Raw genomic sequence first — 18845 nt, forward strand, 5'->3', positions numbered from 1 at the left:
CCTGTTCACGGGGACGAAAAAAAATACAAAAGGTGTCGGATAAATATTGCATTTGCGACCGATAATAAACTACAATCTGAATCTGAAATCTGGATCTGAAATCCGAATCTGAAATCTGAATCTGAAATCTGAAATCTGAAATCTGAATCTGAAAACTGGATCTGAAATCTGAAATCTGAAATCTGAAATCTGAAATCTGAAATCTGAAATCTGAAATCTGAAATCTGAAATCTGAAATCTGAAATCTGAAATCTGAAATCTGAAATCTGAATCTGAAATATCTGAATCTGATACATAATTTTGTATCTCTATTACGTCATTTCGAATCTCATATAACATAAGCTGGGGAAATTGAAAATACTCGATATACTTTTTTCAATTTATTATTGACATCTGCAAAAATAAGTTTTTTAGGGATTTTCTAAGTAATTCAGGAAGTGAATTGTATTGTTACGATCAGAAAGACAGATCCAAGGAAGATTTCCTTTTCTCATGTTTACACACCCGATACATTAAAAATCCATTGGCGATGGCTTGTAACCCGCGTTTGCCCAAACGGTAAACCGTAATTACAACCGTATCCGGAAACAAACGAGATAACTCCGACAAGTTTATTTTCGACTACCAGAGGGCCACCTGAGTCTCCGTTGCAGGTACTTTGTCCAGAATTTCCAATAGCACACATCATCGAATTAATTATTAAACCTCCATAATACATCCTGCAGTCATAGTTTGACATCACTGATACATCAGCATAAAGCAAATAAGGCGATACTCCTCCGGCACCATCTGAAGTCTTCCCGTGTCCCACGATTTTTGCATTGTAATCTTCGAACTGGTTCTCTTCTCCAATGCTGGGTAAAGTGACCGCTTGAACGTAATCTGTTGGAACAAACAAGTCGTAGGAATTTTGAGCGCAGGAATGAGATTATATCCACTTACCTGAGAAAATTATATCACTGCTAAGATGTATTAAGGCGATATCGTTAGCAAGTGTCCACGGGTCATAATTATCATGAACATGAATTCCATCCGAAATATAAAAGGTTTCTGACGGAACTCCTAGAGATCCAACGCCTACCTTGAAATCGGTATTGCCACCAAGCACACCACAATGACCCGCTGTCAAAACCCATCGATTACTGATGATTGATCCGCCGCAGAAATAACCTGTGAGGATGTCAACGGCAGCATAGAATGGGAATTGGCCAGGCCCGGCTGGATTTCCATTCACAATACGACTTTGTTTACCGTCACCCAGCATAACATTCAAAGGGTGCACACGACTTTGGAGCGGTATTTTGGCTGCCTGCAGAAGAAAACAATCAGCAATGTGTATTAATCGAAATGAGGAAATTTTCCATGTCCTTTCAACAACATATTAAATATAACACCAAAATAAGCATCCTCGTGTGGTGTCAAAATGATCATAAAGAGATGATAGAGAAAAAGTGCGAAAGGATCAGAAAAATTGGTATTCTTCAAAAATTCCATCTGTTTACTCATCTTAATAATCTACGTATATGTTAATAGCATAACAAATATTGTGCGAAACGAATATTTCTCCCCACCCCGCTATTATTAAAGAATGTGGAATTAAGATCACCCATGCCATTATTTTTCGAAATAACGTTAACCTATGGCTCCGAAAGATATTCTTTGCCTTTTTTTGTGGAGAACAAGCTTATCTATCATTCTGAAGTGATGAATTCATCTAAGTGATATTAATTCTTGGAAACAGATGGATTGATCACATATGTTATGATACAGATGGATTGATCACATATGAAACTTGTTATTTTTCATGGTTAAAACGTAAGGTTTAATAGCAAACCAGGCTGCACAGTCTGGTTACTTGTTTGCAGTTTCCGATGGCTATAAATTTTTAATTATATCTCACTTATTTTCCACAAATTTTACTTAAAAACCCTTAATATCAAAGTTTGAGCAGAATGCGCGCAAGATTGCGTGTTTGTCGCTGAAATTTTGAATGCAGTTCACTTTTAAGGAAAAACGAATTTCAGAACGAAATATCTTTCTTAATATTTGCTTAGTCCCAAGTTACGATAAGAATGAATGATCGTAACAAATTTAATTTTTTATGCGAAAAATGTGCACCAATTATAGATTCGACCAGAACATCTGCCGCCATTTTTGCCACGGTATAAGCTTAAAAATTAAATTGCATTACCTACTTGAAGCGTTTTACCTACAAGGACTTTAAAGAGATTATTTTGAAAAGTGAAATTTTCAATACTTTTAACAATTACAAATGTTTGCTGAAGAAAGTAACTACCTATACATAAATACGATGAAATTCAAATATCTCGGCTATGCGTGAATTGAGATTAAAAGAAATTAGTACTTGGTATTGGTTTTTGGATTTGGAATGTTTAACTAATTTTTTTAGTCTCATCAATTCTTTCACCTACGCCCATAGAAGAGGTGGCAAAAATCCAATGCTTATTCAGCAAACCGAAAATGCGCTGTAAATTGTACTGTGCTAAAAATGATATGATTGAAAAAGCACTACTTAGCTTAGCTTAGCTTGATTGACTACTCACATCCACCTTAAATCATTGAACTCGAAATTAATCATAAATAGTTGTACAGCATTATTTAATTCAACGCAACAAATTTGTCTCATTGTAACTTAAACACATTCATTTTCCCATTGTAATTATAACATTTTTAAAACATTTCGAATTCCATGATCGCTGGCGTGGCTCAGTGGAACAAGTTCCACATCGCCAGTGGTTGCTACTCCGTGATTAACCGAGGCCATCAATTTTGTCTAGAGGTCAAAAGAATGGTGTCTGGGATTGACAGCACATTCACAATGAACAAAACTGATGCTCTCTCTTTAAACATCAATAACGGCGCCGGCCACGTCCTAGTAGTCAAAGGATAGTTGGGAAAAGGTAGAAAGGGATGAAAGATCAATCTTGTGCTTTAGGACCGAGGTCTCCTCTGCATCCTAGCAAAACAATTTTGGTTTGAAGGTTTGGGTTAAAGGATATGATCGGAAGACACTTTTGACTAGTATGATCAAAACTATCAAGGCTATTCTGCCGCTCAAAGCAAATCCGTCCCATTTACGTTTTTGTTGAAATGAGAAAAACGGCAATGAAAAATTGTAAAACGGCCCAACGATAATTCGGCACTTCTATGCTTTTTAAATCAATGTAATCAACCAAATCTGTCACTGCAACGGCAATCGAAAGTTTTTTACTTTATAAGGTTTATTTTTTCTTTTTAATTCTGTTGAAAATCATTTGCTGGGCCCTTATGGTAGAGGGACCGACTGGCGATCATTTGTGAAATGTCTTTTTTTTAATGTTCATCAGAAAAAGTACATACTAAAAATAAAGTTTTCTCTTGATACTACAGGTAAAATTAAAATGTTTCCAGTGATAAACTAAAAAATAATAAAAACGCAAATGGCACGGTCCCGCTATGAGCGGCAGAACACTTTCCAACATATTTTATGTAGAAAATAACGAAAATACTTAGCTTCAATATTTCCCAGAGTTTCTTCCCCGCTTAGTGTGAACGGCCAGCAGCATTCAAGAAGTTTAGAGATGTTATATCGAGCTACACCATCTGGATCACGTTATGGTTGTCTGATGATTTCTTGATAGCAAATCGAAATGAAAATGTGTTTCTTGTCATATTTCATAACTTTAAGGCACAAATTAAACTTGTATATTTATGGCTTGAGAGTCTTGAAAATTTTCAGCCAAAAAAAAACACAACCGTCATCGACGGCCACAGCCTACCCAGTCCTGATATGATTGAAAAAGCAGTACTGATATAAAACTCGAGCTCCCGTGCATAATGATACTCAAAAAACAAGAAAATATTTTACGAGATTTTCATGCTATTAGATAATTCATCCCAGAAACGAGAAAATAAAAAAAAATTAAAAAACATACAATCTGCCCTTGGCATGTGAGAATCGAACTCACAACACCATTTTTATATCTTAACCATCTTAACCAGGCTTCCGAAAAGTACTGGCGAACGACAATATTCTTGCGAAAGTCGCACATGCACCTCGGTGAAAGCTTCCCGAATATTTCTTCCCCGACAGTTTTAAAAGGAGTGGTCGTGCGATGTACAGCGAGGCCTCGTTTTACCCCATGCGAGAGTTTGTTCGTGGGTATGAAAATTTTTTTAAGCTTCGTGACAGTTTTGGGAATATCTTCGTGACAGTTTTCAATGCGTTGAATTTCGCATGACAGTACTACTTACTCCGTCCGACTGTAGCCGAGATTCGCTCGGGCCGAGTTAATTTCGAACGAACGTATGAATTTTCCTTTTGCTTGAAGCTACTGCGGGTGGTGATCACCCCAATCACCCTCCCGTTCCCTTTTCGCCCATCCTGCACCGGCACCACACACCGCGTTACGCGCCGATCGTATGCTGCTGCTCGGTGCGAATAGATGGCTCGTTCGATCTATTCGAAACCGAGCAGCAGCGCATACGATCGGGCATGGGTACGGTATGGGCATGACAGTCACCCGTGACAGTCCTGCAAAAACTGTCACGCCCCGCAGCCGACAGTTAGGATGAAATTATTTTCGAAACAGGGGGCATGAAGGGATGAAAACCGAACTGTCGGTTGGGTTCGCTACAGCTTAAAGCACAACGCTTTCGGCAACGCATGCTTTGAGCAGATTGTTCAGATACAGTCTGGGTTCTCGCACGTGTGCGATGTAGCCGAAGCATTACGATTCGTTACCGACGGTACAGCAGCGAACCGAGTGGTAAGGAAAACCGAGACAGTTTGTTTGGCAAGAAAAAGGCTGTCATAGCAAAGCTGTACTTTTCGGAAGCCTGATCTTAACCATCTTAACCAGTGTATTACCTGAGCAGGATAGAGGACGAAGGGTAATTGTCATAGAATTTCAGCCACCGATCAATCCCAAAAAGGCACAGCGGTGGCTTCCTGGCGTTTGGCCTCCTTTCAAGGTAGTAGGGGGAAAGTTCAGATAACGCCCCATGTGCCTTATACGCGCCACTCGTGTTTTGAAGAAACTGTAACATTTTAAGCCTGCAAAATATTGTCAATTTGTTTTAAATGATGTGATTGGCAAGTATGAATTTTTCCTTAAAATACCCCTCTGTCTCAAAATTCACGCAATTTAGGTTTTTCTTCATTTCGAGGTAAATTTTAAAACATTTTCAAAAAGGTGTCACCAAGCAGTGAAAAATGAATAAGACAATATTTACTGACACATCGATAGAAAAGAATCTTAATTATGATTTTATGCTAAAAATCATACTGAACTCACTAAGATGAGCTTTTTTATGGGTACGTTTTATCACGGCCCATGCGCTCATTATAAAGCGCCAATTTTAGTATGTTGAAAACAGCATTAATTTTTCAAAACGGCCAATTTTCATTGAATGTGGATGAAAAATGTAAAACCATATTTCAAGCGTTAATTCAGCCCAAAAAAATACTTTTCATTTTTTTTTATTAGTCCGTTTTGGTTTTCTTTCCAGTCAAAGTGTCCGTAAGTATTGGTGTGTTTTTGGTCTTCGGCTGCTTTCGGGTGTGTTCTGCTGCTAGGCGCGAATTTAATATACACCCACACGTATTTGCAACACAGTTTTGTTCAGTGGCGTTAAATATGGGTTTTAAAAATCAAGTTTTGAAAGCAATTAAAGGAATTTGAGTAATGAAAAATCATTAGCATTTGTAGAAAACACTTTTTTTCGACGATTACACTCGTTTTTACACAAATTGTATGTGGAATACATAACAAATCAGCTATTCGCTTAGGTAGGGCATAATCACGGGGATGCAATGCTATGGGATTTCTCTGTGCACCGTCCCGGATCGGAACGAATTCGTAACCGGACCGACTACTGTCAAAATATTAGTTGTCAGTTTAAATCTGTCCGGTTTCTGTTGGAATTCTGTTAGATTTTCCTGACCATTTGGTTGTTTTGACAGCTCACTCGCAAAAAGTTATCGTCGTCAGGAAAGTTGTGTCACCAGAGCACTGAATTTGTCCAAATTCGATTGGATTTTTTGTCAGATTTCTAACCGATTCACGGGTTGAACGGACCGAAATCCAACCGATTTTGGTCCGTTTTTTCGATCCGGGGTGTGACCAACGTTTTTTGCTAAGTGTCAGTGATTCTCGTTTTTAAGCTTTTTTTCCTCAGATTGAAGTTTTTTTTTTTGCCTTGAGAGCATTGGAGATGAAAGCTCAAATCTGAGGAAAAAAAAGCTTAAATCTCAGAGATGTGCTCCACACCACACACCCATAACTGCATCCCTGTGGGCATTATTAGGCATGTTCTCCTACTCCAAACAACGAATATTTTCTATCTAGGAATCTTTTGCTTGTATTGATTCAGAAGAAGTATTCAACCAAGTAGGCTCACAATACATATTAGAGTGAAAATGTGGAGCGATGGCCAAAAAAAAGGTCATCATTTTGAGCGCAATTTTCGTTACTTTAACGTAGCCTGATTTAGCCTGATTTTTATTTCACTAGTTCCCTGATTTTTGAAAAAAAAAAATCGCGACCCTGCTGCTGACACATGCACGCTCTTTTTTAACTCAAAATTAAGTAGTTTTGGTTCAAAACAGCACTTCAGTGGCAGCGCTCAACTTTGAGTTTGACTGGGCAATCGCGAAACTAAGTTCTGATAGGCATACTCAATACTAAGTTCGACAGCCGAACTTAAATTTATTCTTTTTATTCGAGGGTTGTTTATTTTAAGGGAATTAAAGGATGGTTAAATTTTCTGTACCCGCATGTTGCTGTTCCGGAACATTGCATTGCAATTACAGAGCGGCGGAAAGTTTTGACACTCCCAGTTAAAGAAAACTTCCTGATGTTACTTCCCACGGGAAGTAAATAACATCCGGATGTTTCCGGACATTCCAAGCCGATCACCATATGATGACAATGACGGAGAGAATTTTACGCTGACACGGTGGACATTCCATTATGAAGTTCCTCATAGTCTTCCGGTAATTGTTCCGGAACGACAAAATTTTGCGTCATGTTCGTTGGTTGCTCTTCCGATTCGAACTGTACTCACTAAGTGTTTTCAGTCCAACAAAGAGATTTCAATTTTTAGTTCATAAGGTCGAACTCAGCTTTGCTCCCTGGCCGAAGAAAAAAAAGGGATCAATTTTGAGTTCGCAGTTCGAACTCCGTTTTGGACCATCGCAAGGAGAAAAAGAAGTACTTAACTTTAAGTTCATAGAATCGAACTATGTTTTGAACCTCGGTCGTTCTTAATTTTGAGTTAAAATAAAGGAGCGTATGTGCCAGTTTTTCCATAACCAGGAGCCTTTTACCAATACGTTTAAAGAAAGCGGAATAGCCCAAGATTGGTAGATGAAAAGGTATAACATTGCGCTTAACCTCAATCGACAGAGCCGTGTAAACGCAGGGTAAAAAATAGTTATGAAATTTCGAACGCTTTGTATCGGACAAAGCAAAACAAAACTACAATTTATGGAAAATTGAGGAGTCTATTTGTTCTTATTAGTAATTAGTCGCATTCTTTGAAATAACTTGTGTGGCAACTAGTAAAATTTATGTTAAAAAACTTTCAATATTCTGACTATGAGACAGTTTTTCTTTGGAAAATAAGCAGTATTTCAGCAAAACAATCGAATTTCGGAAAGCATTTGTTTAAATGTAGTTGTAAAAATATGCTAAAAAAATGACTTGTTACAATTTGTAATTAATGCTAATTTATTTTAAAACCTTAAAAAGTAGAATTTTGTCGGTAGCAAGAAATTTAACGAAAAGCAATTTTTCTAACTCTATAAAAAAATGTACGTAACAAGTATTGTATCCATCTGCAAAAGCGCTTAATACATTGTAAATACTTTGGTGAACATTTTTATATTTTTTGCAGTGTTTTAAAATTAGCATTTTCTCTAGAAAACTAATATTTTCAAAATTTTCTGTACATTTCTGTGGAATTTCTATAACCATTTTTCGGTTGGCTTACTAATACATATGCAAGCAACGGAGTAGTATACCAAAGTATATCCTGGGAATAAACTACTCTATGTGTTTTAAAGTACTATGGTACTATCGGCTTCGGAATAGATAAACCCACACAATGACAACACTCAGAGCAAAACTCGTGGAGAACTAGATAGGCTCTGCTCATAATCGAAAACAGTGAATTCTGAGATATAGAATGCTGAATTTCTGGTTCTGAATGTGTTAAGGTCGAACAACAATTAAAAATCTAAAGATGGACAATGATGTTGCATAAATTAAGGGGCTAAATTTCTCAACATTACTAATAAAATTTTAACTCCAAAAACAAATGAAATTTTGCCTTCATTCAATTCCCTAGGCCCTCGCACTATTGTCTTTTAATTTTTTGTCCTTCAAATTTACCATTTGTAAGGGTTTCTAGCCTTTTCTACTAGACTGGCTTGCACTTGGAAAATGTTCCATTTATTTAAATATCAAAAATTGACCTCAAACTACAACCAAAAATTACACCAAATCTATAAATTTACTAAGGAAAAAAGTTGAACTCTCACATAATTCAACCTGTTTGCTTCTAAACTTTATGATTTCTTCAGAAAAGGTGTTTGTTTCCGAACCTTCGAAAAAATAGATATTTTAAGATTTTGAAATGACATTTTTACTTACATTTGATATTTTCAAAAAACAAACCAAGTTTTTTCCAATTTGGAACTCAACTTATAAGTTTTTAAAAGCAGAAAAAATTTTAGATTTATTTAACTTCCGACTTAGTTTAAATTATTATCTGAAAAAAATTTCATGTTGATCAAAGCTACCCCGGTGATCAATGTTACCCCGCTTTACGGTAAGTCTAAAAATTTTACTTAATTTACATTTGAAAACCACACGTAAACTTAAGGTGCTCGTCTTACCCTTAATCCCCTATATTGTAGACAACTTACCTGTACAGCAGCCGAAGCTGCCAACAAAATAAGGAAGAGTTTCATTTCTTCTATGTTAAACACTTGGAGGGTAAAAGTTAACTTGTGGTGACTTAGATTCTTGGTTCCGATTTTATACCAATTCCAAACCCAAGATTTTTCTTATCCCGATTCTTTTTTTCCTCTGACAAAACGTCGCTGCGTGTTTGTAATAAATATCATACGATTAGATTACCTGAAGGTGTCGAATTCAGTAGGGTATTGATAAATTTGAATTGAACACTTTTTGCCATAAAACACTTAACTGAGTCAATTTTGGATAAGTTTCAAAAAAATCTTCAGCCCTACGGTTCAAAACGTTTAGTTTTGATTCAAAACTGATCTTTGCTAAACTTTAATGTACCGTTTCATGAAAAATTGAATGTTTTTTTTCTACCATGCAACTAAACCTTTCAATTTATGAAGTCATTAAAGTAAATTTTCAGTGTGAAACTTTTTGAGGGACCGAGTACCGTAGTGTCGAATCTTTCAAAACAAATGAGTTACAAGCTGGATAATGACGGTTAGTTATTTTAATTGAAAAAAAAATCAATTAAACTTAAAGCCCTAGCGACTAAGAAATTTAAAATTACCCAAAATCGACTCAGTGTATTACAACACGTACAAATTAAACGGGTCACAAAGCGTCTTTCTTTTCCTGTATCACCTTATTATCCATTATCGAGGACAGATCTTATCGAGCATTGGTCAAGGGTTTGTTTTCAACCGTTTCAATCTTTACACACTGTGAATCATTAATTTTATAAGTGCATGATTATTTTGATATTGATAGATGATTTCTTCAAAATGTATATAATTTTGGAGAACCTACATAGGATATATTTGGGAACGTTGAACAATTTGGAGAATGAAAAAAAGGACTACGCGAATGATAAAAAAAATCCTTAATTGTTCAAACTATACACTATTAAAACTTTCCATCTCTGTGATAAGGTGTCGCAATATATTATTTTCTAATTCGATATACAAGAAATTTGCTTGAAAAATAAATTCTAAGCTGTCTAGTTTTCAAATCAAAATTACCGAAACATCAGAAAACGAATACAAATCAAAATTTCGAATAAAGCTTCGGACATAAGAATTAATGCACAGAAATAGAATACATTAAATATAACACCTAGATTTAAAATAAACATTTTAGGGGAGATAAGGGCATAATGGCCACCAAGGCCGTGCGAACGGGGGGGTTTTAGGGGTTTAACTCCCCCCATGAAGATTTTTTCCAAGTTAAATTTTCGAAGTAGTAAAGAGAAATTGTTTGATCTTTAAAGGTGTTAAATAAGTGTTAAAAAGAATGTCAAAATTTTTTCTCGTCTCCGGCGGCAATTTGTCTTAAAGCACCATAGGCTTGAGACATTTTATCATACGACATTACATACATATGGCACATATGGTTCATGATTTGAAATTAATTTTTAATTGTAGGTTCCGATTTTCATTTAAATCTACCTTTTGCAAACAAACTTGGCATACATACCTCGTCTTAAAAATGGGTTTTTATTCAGAAGTGTAACCAAACAAATTCAGAATATGAAACCAACCATTTTAACTTCAAAACTGAACCATCGAAGACTAATTTTATACATCAACAAGTTGGAAGCCATGTATCATGACTAATGATGGTCATCAAAATTAGCAAATTAAAATCTTATACCTTATCTTCTTTATTACTAAAAATACTCATTAACTAAAAACTGTGCTGATATAAAATATACTACAAGAAACCAATTTCTGCCTCAATTATATTTTGTGTTTCTTATTCTTCTAAATGCTCACATTCAAAAACGTTTTGATAAATTCTACAAGGCCAATAAATTAACATCCTTCGAGGTGCAAAGAATTTAAAAGCTAATGTTGCCTGATTTGGGTGTCCTAAAATCATTTAAGAAATTTCTGATTTTTTTGACAAAACTTTAAAACAAATACACAACATCAATTTTAAACTTTCCTCAAGACTTCAAGTAATTATGAGGTCTGTGGAAAAATTATAGAGGTTTTCAGTTGGTGTACTTTTCCTCATTTTTAATGAAGTATTAAACCAAATTGAATTTTAGATATTTTTAAAGCAACAATCTAATCGTTTTGTTAGTTTAAACTTTTTTTTATAAATGAATTATTTTTTTAAACTTTTTCCAGTGGTCGGAAAATCGCTCAAGAAAAGCAATCAGGAATGGTTTCTAGCTAGAATGATGCTACCTCCGAGTGCTGTGATACGCACGTGGTAAAAGTACCCATTGAATATATGTCGAAAATCAACACTAACTTGATACAAGATGATATACCATGCCCCACCGGAGGCTACCGTTGCTATTCGTCACGTGGTTAATCGACGGTGATCGACATACTTGGTGATACATTTTGAACGTCGCTCCCTCAATCATTCCCGAACGTCTATCCTCGCATCATTGTTGATAATGCTCGTTATTGATAGACGATCATTAATGTTTCAAAAGGAAAAATCTGAATAAATACCAGGACCACATGTTCAAAAAAGCTGTAGCACATGCTGGACAGTTCATTGCGGTTACCTAGTCATGATTTTGTCCTTCTAGGCAAAACGAAAAATAAAAAATCATCTGATAGCCTACATAGATCGCTCAGAACTGATACATATCAGTTATGATCCTAAAGGTTGAAAGTCGTTAGGGGAAGGAAATCAGCATCGAGACGTTCTTTGCTGATAGTCTGCGTCCTTTTTTACCTCATCATGTATCGCAAAAGTGTTTCAAATACAGAAGCGTCGTTGTCATGCATGATTGTTTGTATGATTTGGTTGAAGAAGGAAAATTTGACTGCTTTGATTTTTTGGCTTTGAATGTAGTCAAGCATGGCTCAGTGAAAATGATTGATTTTCGGAAGCATGCTTTTTACTAACTGAATAATTATGTCAAAAATACTTGTAATGATATCTTTCCAAATTTTTATAAACTGTAGAATGTAACTTTTTTAGATCATGCTTCATCATTTTTGGCATATTATTCCTTAATTGAATTGAATGGGTACAACAACCAAATTCGGAATCAGATTTTTTTCTGTTTCCGTCGATTTGTTACTTTATCAGTTATCAATGATTAATTTCTCTTAAAACTGATACATTTTAAAGCTTATAAACTCCATATCACCAAAACGCAAGGTTATAGATAAAATTTGACAAAAGATTCGAGTTTAGGATGCCAAAATCTACCAAATCAATCATTCAATAATAAGTACCAAAACGATGTGCTTTAAAGTTATCAATTAAATTAGTTTTTTTTATTCTTAATATTTTGTTTTATTTTTCAAACACATTTGCCGCATTTTACAGAGAAACAATTTGAATTTTATAAAATATTTTTCATAAGTTTGTTTTTTTTTTAATCTGAATTTTTGTGTTCTGAAAACATAATCCTCTGCCTTTGAAATTAAAATTTTAATTAGAAAAACAGAGTTTCCACCTTCCGCCCATTTCTGGACCCAATAATCAAATTGATAGCAACAAAATATGCTGATCTTAAAATTTTAAACTTTAAAACTTTCAATTGAAATTTATAAATAATCATTTTATTTTCATTCTATCAAATTATGTGTTTCTATCATTATTTCAAATGTATCTTTTCTACAATTGATTTTATTCGAAGAAGCAGCTTTGAAGGTAAATTTTAATGCGCAATGTTAATCAAATTTGTATTTTTCTTGTGCTGTTAATATTTACAACAAAACTTGGAATTAATTATTTTTATTTTTATTTTATCAGTTTCTTGTTGGTCATTTCCCAATCTGTAATTTTTCAGTAATTTTGAACATGTTGTATTATAAATATATAAAATTATTATTAAGTTTTTTAGCCTTTTATTTTATTACCTGGAAACTGGATTTCTCTTTGGCTTTGATCACTGGCAGACTTGGATAAAATTTAATATTTTCTTCTTTTCATCAAATACAATTAAATTTTCAGCAATTGAATAATTTTTTCTAAGTTGAAAATGTTTTTTTCCTAATCAAAAATTAAAATTTCTAATCGTGATTTTTTTTCCAAATTCAAGATACTACAGTGGATTTTTTAAATCAATCCTTCCATTGAAAATGAGGAAATAAAATGTTAAATGAGACGAATAATAAATAACAATAATTATAATTTTCCTTACAATTTTTAATTATGATTAATTTTTAACGTGATCTGACATTTATTTTAGAATTCTGGGTTTTCCAAAAACATCTGGTGTTGTATCTTATGTTTTCTATACCTGTGCTTTATTTGAAATTTTAATTGGCATTCTATTTCTGGTGTTTTGGAAATATTGATTTAAATTTGACATCTAGACTGCTTAGAATTTATTTCCAAGCAAATGTCTAGTCTAGATTCCGAGCTTCAGAATAAGGTACATCATTTTCAATGATTTATCAATCACTTACCGGAAATAGCATTGATTTGAAATATTCATTCTGATTCGTTTTGAAAATTTTGATTAATTTTATCAGTAAAATTTACTATTTTTTGGGTTTGTGTGATAATTATAAGTAAGAAAATGGTTCAGAAATCAATTTTCTTATTTCTTGTGTATTTTTGGTATTGTCATTATTTTTGGTTGAATCTGAATTTCGAAACCTTCCCCCATGGACGGGTCCTTCGCACGGGCCTGATGACCACCTTAAGGAAAACGCTTATTTAACCATAGAAAATAGCTATAATATAGAGGTTACATGGAGGTTTCGTGTTCAGACACTTGAAAAGCCTATTTCCTAACGGACTGAAACTTGAAAAACTAGATGAAAACGTTAAAAAATGCATTTTAAAAAATTTTGCCAAAAGCTGAAAACCAGCCACTGTAGGGGCATAATGAGAACCCCCTCTGGGGCTGTATAAGCACCATTAATCATAGGATGAGCGGTTTCTGCCGGGGAATCTAGCAGCGAATTTGACTTAATGAAGTTAGGTGAGTCGTAGATTCATCAAATAAAGCAGTAACAAAATAATCTAGGTCTGTTTGTAAAATACAAAGAATTCACACACGCTCATATATTATGTTTCTGGTGTTTTGTTTGACGAATGATGCTACTGGCCATATAGAGTAACAATAAAAAAATCTATCATGAATTGTAAATGAAAAAAAAATCACCTTGAACAGAAATCGATTTCTAGTCTTTTAATTTCCTCTCCAACACCTTACCAATAGGCTAAATCGTCGGATGTAAACTAGTCAAGTTGTGGCTCTATAAATAAATTCTAATTCACTGCTAGATTCTTCGGCAGAAAATGCTCATCGTGCCTCGATCAATGGTGCTCTATATGCCTCGAGTCAACAAATTTAAGTAAAAACGTGTTTTAAAATTGATAAAAGTAAAAAATCAAAAATTTTATGATGGTAAAAATTGAGAAAGAATGTGTACATCATGTTGCAGTGCGTATATTATAGAACAAGGTTATTTTAAGATCATAAGAGCTTATTTCGTGATGCTCAAAAATTATAATATTTTCGTTACTTGAGAACCTAGCTGATTTTTTTAACTATCTCTGTAAAGATGATAAGGAGATTCCTGTTTTTGTGAAAAATTAACGCTATAGGAAGTACGAAACAAATCCTCATGAAAATTTGTTTAAGAAAATACGTATTTTTGTAGAATAGAGTAGTGCTTATTATGCCCTGGGGGCTCGTCATGCTCTTATCTCCCTTAGCTCTCAATCAATTGTCGGATCAGGTTCAAAAATATTAAAATTTAATTGTTAGAAAAATGATGATTATTGTTATTTACTATTCATCTTCAATTGAAGGATTGATTAAAGAACTCCGCTATATTATCGGGAATTTTAAAAATAAAATGGATCACGATTTGGAACTTTGGAGAATTTATTCAATAATTAATAATTGAATTTTATTTGATAAAATGGAGAAAATATTCAATTTTATTTCAAAACTGCTTGTTTTGAATGTTAAAGATCAACCCCTTTTCTATACTAAAATTAACCCAGGTATTAAAATAAAAGACTAAACAAGTTCTGAAGTTCAAAATAATTAGTTTTAAAACATGTTCAATTATACTGACAAATAACAGATTGGGGAATTATTAATAAGAAAATTGATAAAATAGAAATAAACTTAATGAATAACTAATTTTGTTGTAAATACTGAAAGCACAAAGATCATAAGAAAAAAAGTTAACATCACGCATTAAAATTTTGCTTTTGAGGGGCTACTTCAAATCATTTTTCCAACTTTCTAAAGATAAATTAAAAATCATGATCGATTGATAAACATGACTTAATATCATGAGAATTGAAAAAAAAACCGTTTACAAATTTTCGAGCTCTGAAACGTCGATACGACGTCCGCCGGTTGGAGAATCCAGAGGAGAAAAGGGCATACGTTGAACAGCTTGAATCTTGAGCCTCGGAACTGCCGACAGACGGAACAGTCGAAGAACAGTGGTGTGGAATCAAGAATGCCTTTACAACGGCGAGCCATGGTACTGTAAAGTCTGTGGAAGAAGAAGTGAATGGATGTCGGATGATTCCTGCTGAGATGCTCAAAGCCGACCCTGCCTTGTCAGCACAAATGCACCGTCTTTTCGCTGACATTTGTAATACTGCAACATTCCTGGCCGACTGGATGAAAGATGTCCTTGTAAAGGTCCCGAAGAAAGGAGACATGACCGATTGCGGTAACTGGCGTGACATAACTTTGATCTGTACAACTCTCAAAGTACTCTGCAAAGTGATCCTGAACAGGACCCAGGACAAAATCGACGCTACACATCACAACACTAAGAATAATACTGAAACAAATCAACGAATTCCAGGACTCTCTTCCGATGGTATTTGTTAATTTCGAAAAACCATTCGACCGACTGAACCACGAAAACATTTCTGGGTGACTCTAAGGCGACGAGGAGTCCCAGAGAAACTAGTCCATCTCATCGAAGCACAGTACGAAACATTTCCGTGCAAGGTCTTGCACGACGGTGTCTTGTCCGCTCCAATCTCGGTAACTGCTGGAGTGAGACAGGCATGCATCTTATCACCGCTACTTTTTCTCATCGTAATGGATGAGATTCTGACTGGATCGATCGACTGTGCACCGAACCGAGGATTGCATTGGAATCCTTCAACAATGGAGCAACTGAACGACCTTGACCTGGCTGAAAAATTGTTTTGCTCGCCCAAACACAACCGGATATGCAGAGCAAACTCAACGATCTCACCGAAATTTCCAAGGCAGTAGGTCTCAAAGTCAATGTCGGATAGACAAAATCGATGGAGATCAACACAGGAAATCCTTTCAGTGGAGTGCTTCCAGTACCTTGGTAGCCAGACTACGCCTCATAGTGGTACCAAGAAAGATATCGAAACCCGGATCAGAAAAGCCCGATTTGCGTTTGCGAGTCTCCGAAACATCTGGCACTCACGCCAGATCTCTCTACGAATTAAAATCCGAATCTTCAACTAAACGTCAAATCCGTATCGTTGTACGGATGCAACACTTGACGCACATATGCGGTGACGAAGCAAAAATTGCAAATTTTTGTGAATCGCTGCCTGCGGAACATCATCCGCGCTTATTGGCCTGGCAACTGGATCTCAAACGTGGAACTACATCGCCGGTGTCATCAAAAGGCGTTAGAAATCGAGGTTTGGGAACGTAAGTGGAGATGGATTGGGCACACGCTGCGAAGAGATGAAAACGAGATTTGCTGAGAGGCGCTTAACTGGATCCAAATGGGCATCGAAGAAGAGGCAGGCTCAGAAGCTCGTGGCGGCGTAGTCTAGCCGCTAAAATCCGCACAGTTGACGAGAACCTTGGCTGGAAGCAAGTGAAGACGCTGGCTCCGGATCGCCAGCAGTGGAGATCTTTTATCCCAGCCCTATGCGGCGATCAATCGGCACCGGACCCTTAGGTAGGTAGGTATGAGCAGAGTGTGTGCAGTTTAGCGCTCACAAGAGTGTGGGTTCCACAAACTTTGCTCTTGCACTTATGAGCGACACCTCAGGAGTCGTCTGAAACCTGAAAATAGCTGCCGAACAACTGAAAATCATATTTGAGTTACAAGATTTCTATAATGAAAAATTTTTGGAAATTTTGTAATTTTGTAAAATTGGTTAAATAAGAAGAGACAATGACAAAATGTACTTTACCGATGGGTCTCTAATTGAGGAATCAACGGGATTTGGAGTTTTCAATGAAACAACTAGCGCCTCTTATAACCTCCAGTCACCATGCTCTGTATATATAGCAGAGTTAGCTGCTATTCACTGGGCCTTGGACAGTATCGCCTCACGGTCTGTTGGGCACTACTACATTGTAACGGATAGCCTAAGCTCAGTTGACGCAATACGACCGGGAAAGCACTCGCCGTTCTTTCTAGAGAAAATACGGGATATTTTGAGTGCTTTAACAAGACGTCGCTTTTCCATCACCTTTGTTTGGGTTCCCTCGCATTGCTCGATAGTGGGCAATGAGAAGGCAGACTCTCTGGCAAAGGTGGGGGCGACGGAAGGCGACACGTATCCACGTGAAATCGTCTTCAACGAATTCTACTTCTTGGTACGAGGAAACTCTCTTGTCAACTGGGTCGGTGGCTTCACTCGATTATCCCAAAGGTAAGCCTTAAACCCTGGTTTAATAGGTTGGACCTGAGTCGGGATTTTATTCGTATATTTTCCCGTCTCATGTTCAATCATTGTTCCTTAGACGCGGTACTCTATCGTTTTGACATTGCTGGCAGCAATTTGTGTAGTTGCGGCCAAGGTTACCATGACATCGAGCATATTGTTTGGTCGTGTGAGGTCCATCTTGTCGCCAGAACGAATTTAATAGACTCCCATAGGGCCCGAGGAAAACCACCTAATGTTCCAGTTAGAGATGTACTAGCTGTGCTAGATTTTTACTACATGTTCGAAATCTACCTTTTTCTAAAAGCTATCGATCTTCGTCTAAAATTTCTTTTTTATTTTCATACTTCCCTTTCTATCTTCCTTTCTCCTCTCACAAAGTGTTAAGCTTAGAAAACAATTGTAAACAACAAAATCGATTTTGGCTCCTTAAAGCCTAAAGGTATGAGCCGTTTCAAATAAAGAATTGTAAAAAAAAAGAAGAGACAAACATCGATTTTATTCAGGACTATCAAATTAACAGTCCTTGAACTTTAAAGGTAAAAAAATCTGGGTCCCATGAGAGTTCAAAGAAAACTTTGAGTTTCTGAAATATGGAAATTTGAAATAAGAGTCCTGTTACTTTCTGTTATCGTTGAGCTTGCATATATCGATATAGTTTTAGCCGCTTTTAGCTTTCAACAAACATAGGTGTCCTAATTTTATGTTTGTCCATAAAAACGTCTCACTCAACGCTTCCCCACAAACAAGCCATCCGTGAAGGTTTTGTTTAAGTTTACTCTTGTCGTCTCGCCAAAGACCACATACAACAGTCATCCACTTCCAAATTTAGCCAAAATAGGGTAGGTAGGTATATTACGTCAGTCAATCCCTCGCAAGGAACCCAACCAAAAACCAAACTGCTCCGTTTGCCATGATAGCACGCACCAAATCCCGAACCCTCCCCCTGATGGTAAAAAGGTTTCAGCTGTGTATATAGGCCAGGGTAGTAAAAATATCTAGGTCAATGTAGCAATTTTCCGGCCCATTCCTCGCTACACTCGAACCGTGCGTCTCAAGTGTGTTCAAAACTCCCCTCCCTCGTGGAGAAGTGAATCCTGATGAAATTTTGGGTGCGTTCACGTTTCGCCTGTGTTATCACAGAGCATCCGGTTTCGGTGCTGCCTCAGCTTACGTTTCTTCAGAAGGATGACAGTGCGTGGATTTGGTTTCACTGAAGTGTTGATCTGTCTATTTGACGAAATTTCAACACGGTGACATGTATTTATTCGATGCTAAAAACAGTGTGAA

At 36.0% G+C, this 18845-nt stretch overlaps 2 protein-coding genes across 4 annotated transcripts in view; one reads left to right on the forward strand and one right to left on the reverse strand.

The window, feature by feature from the left end:
• LOC129744449 (kelch-like protein 17) overlaps window positions 1-18845 on the forward strand; it is a 170431-nt gene that overhangs the window by 53912 nt on the left and 97674 nt on the right. The window lies entirely within an intron of this gene.
• LOC129744450 (chymotrypsin BI-like) lies at window positions 368-9048 on the reverse strand. The gene is made up of 3 exons (XM_055736972.1): window positions 8933-9048; window positions 943-1309; window positions 368-882 (listed from the first exon to the last, which is right to left on the reverse strand). The coding sequence occupies exons 1-3, from the start codon at window positions 8975-8977 to the stop codon at window positions 497-499; spliced, it is 798 nt and encodes a 265-aa protein (XP_055592947.1). The 5' UTR covers window positions 8978-9048; the 3' UTR covers window positions 368-496.

Source organism: Uranotaenia lowii, chromosome 2 (genome assembly GCF_029784155.1).
Source record: "Uranotaenia lowii strain MFRU-FL chromosome 2, ASM2978415v1, whole genome shotgun sequence".
Lineage (NCBI taxonomy): Eukaryota > Metazoa > Arthropoda > Insecta > Diptera > Culicidae > Uranotaenia > Uranotaenia lowii.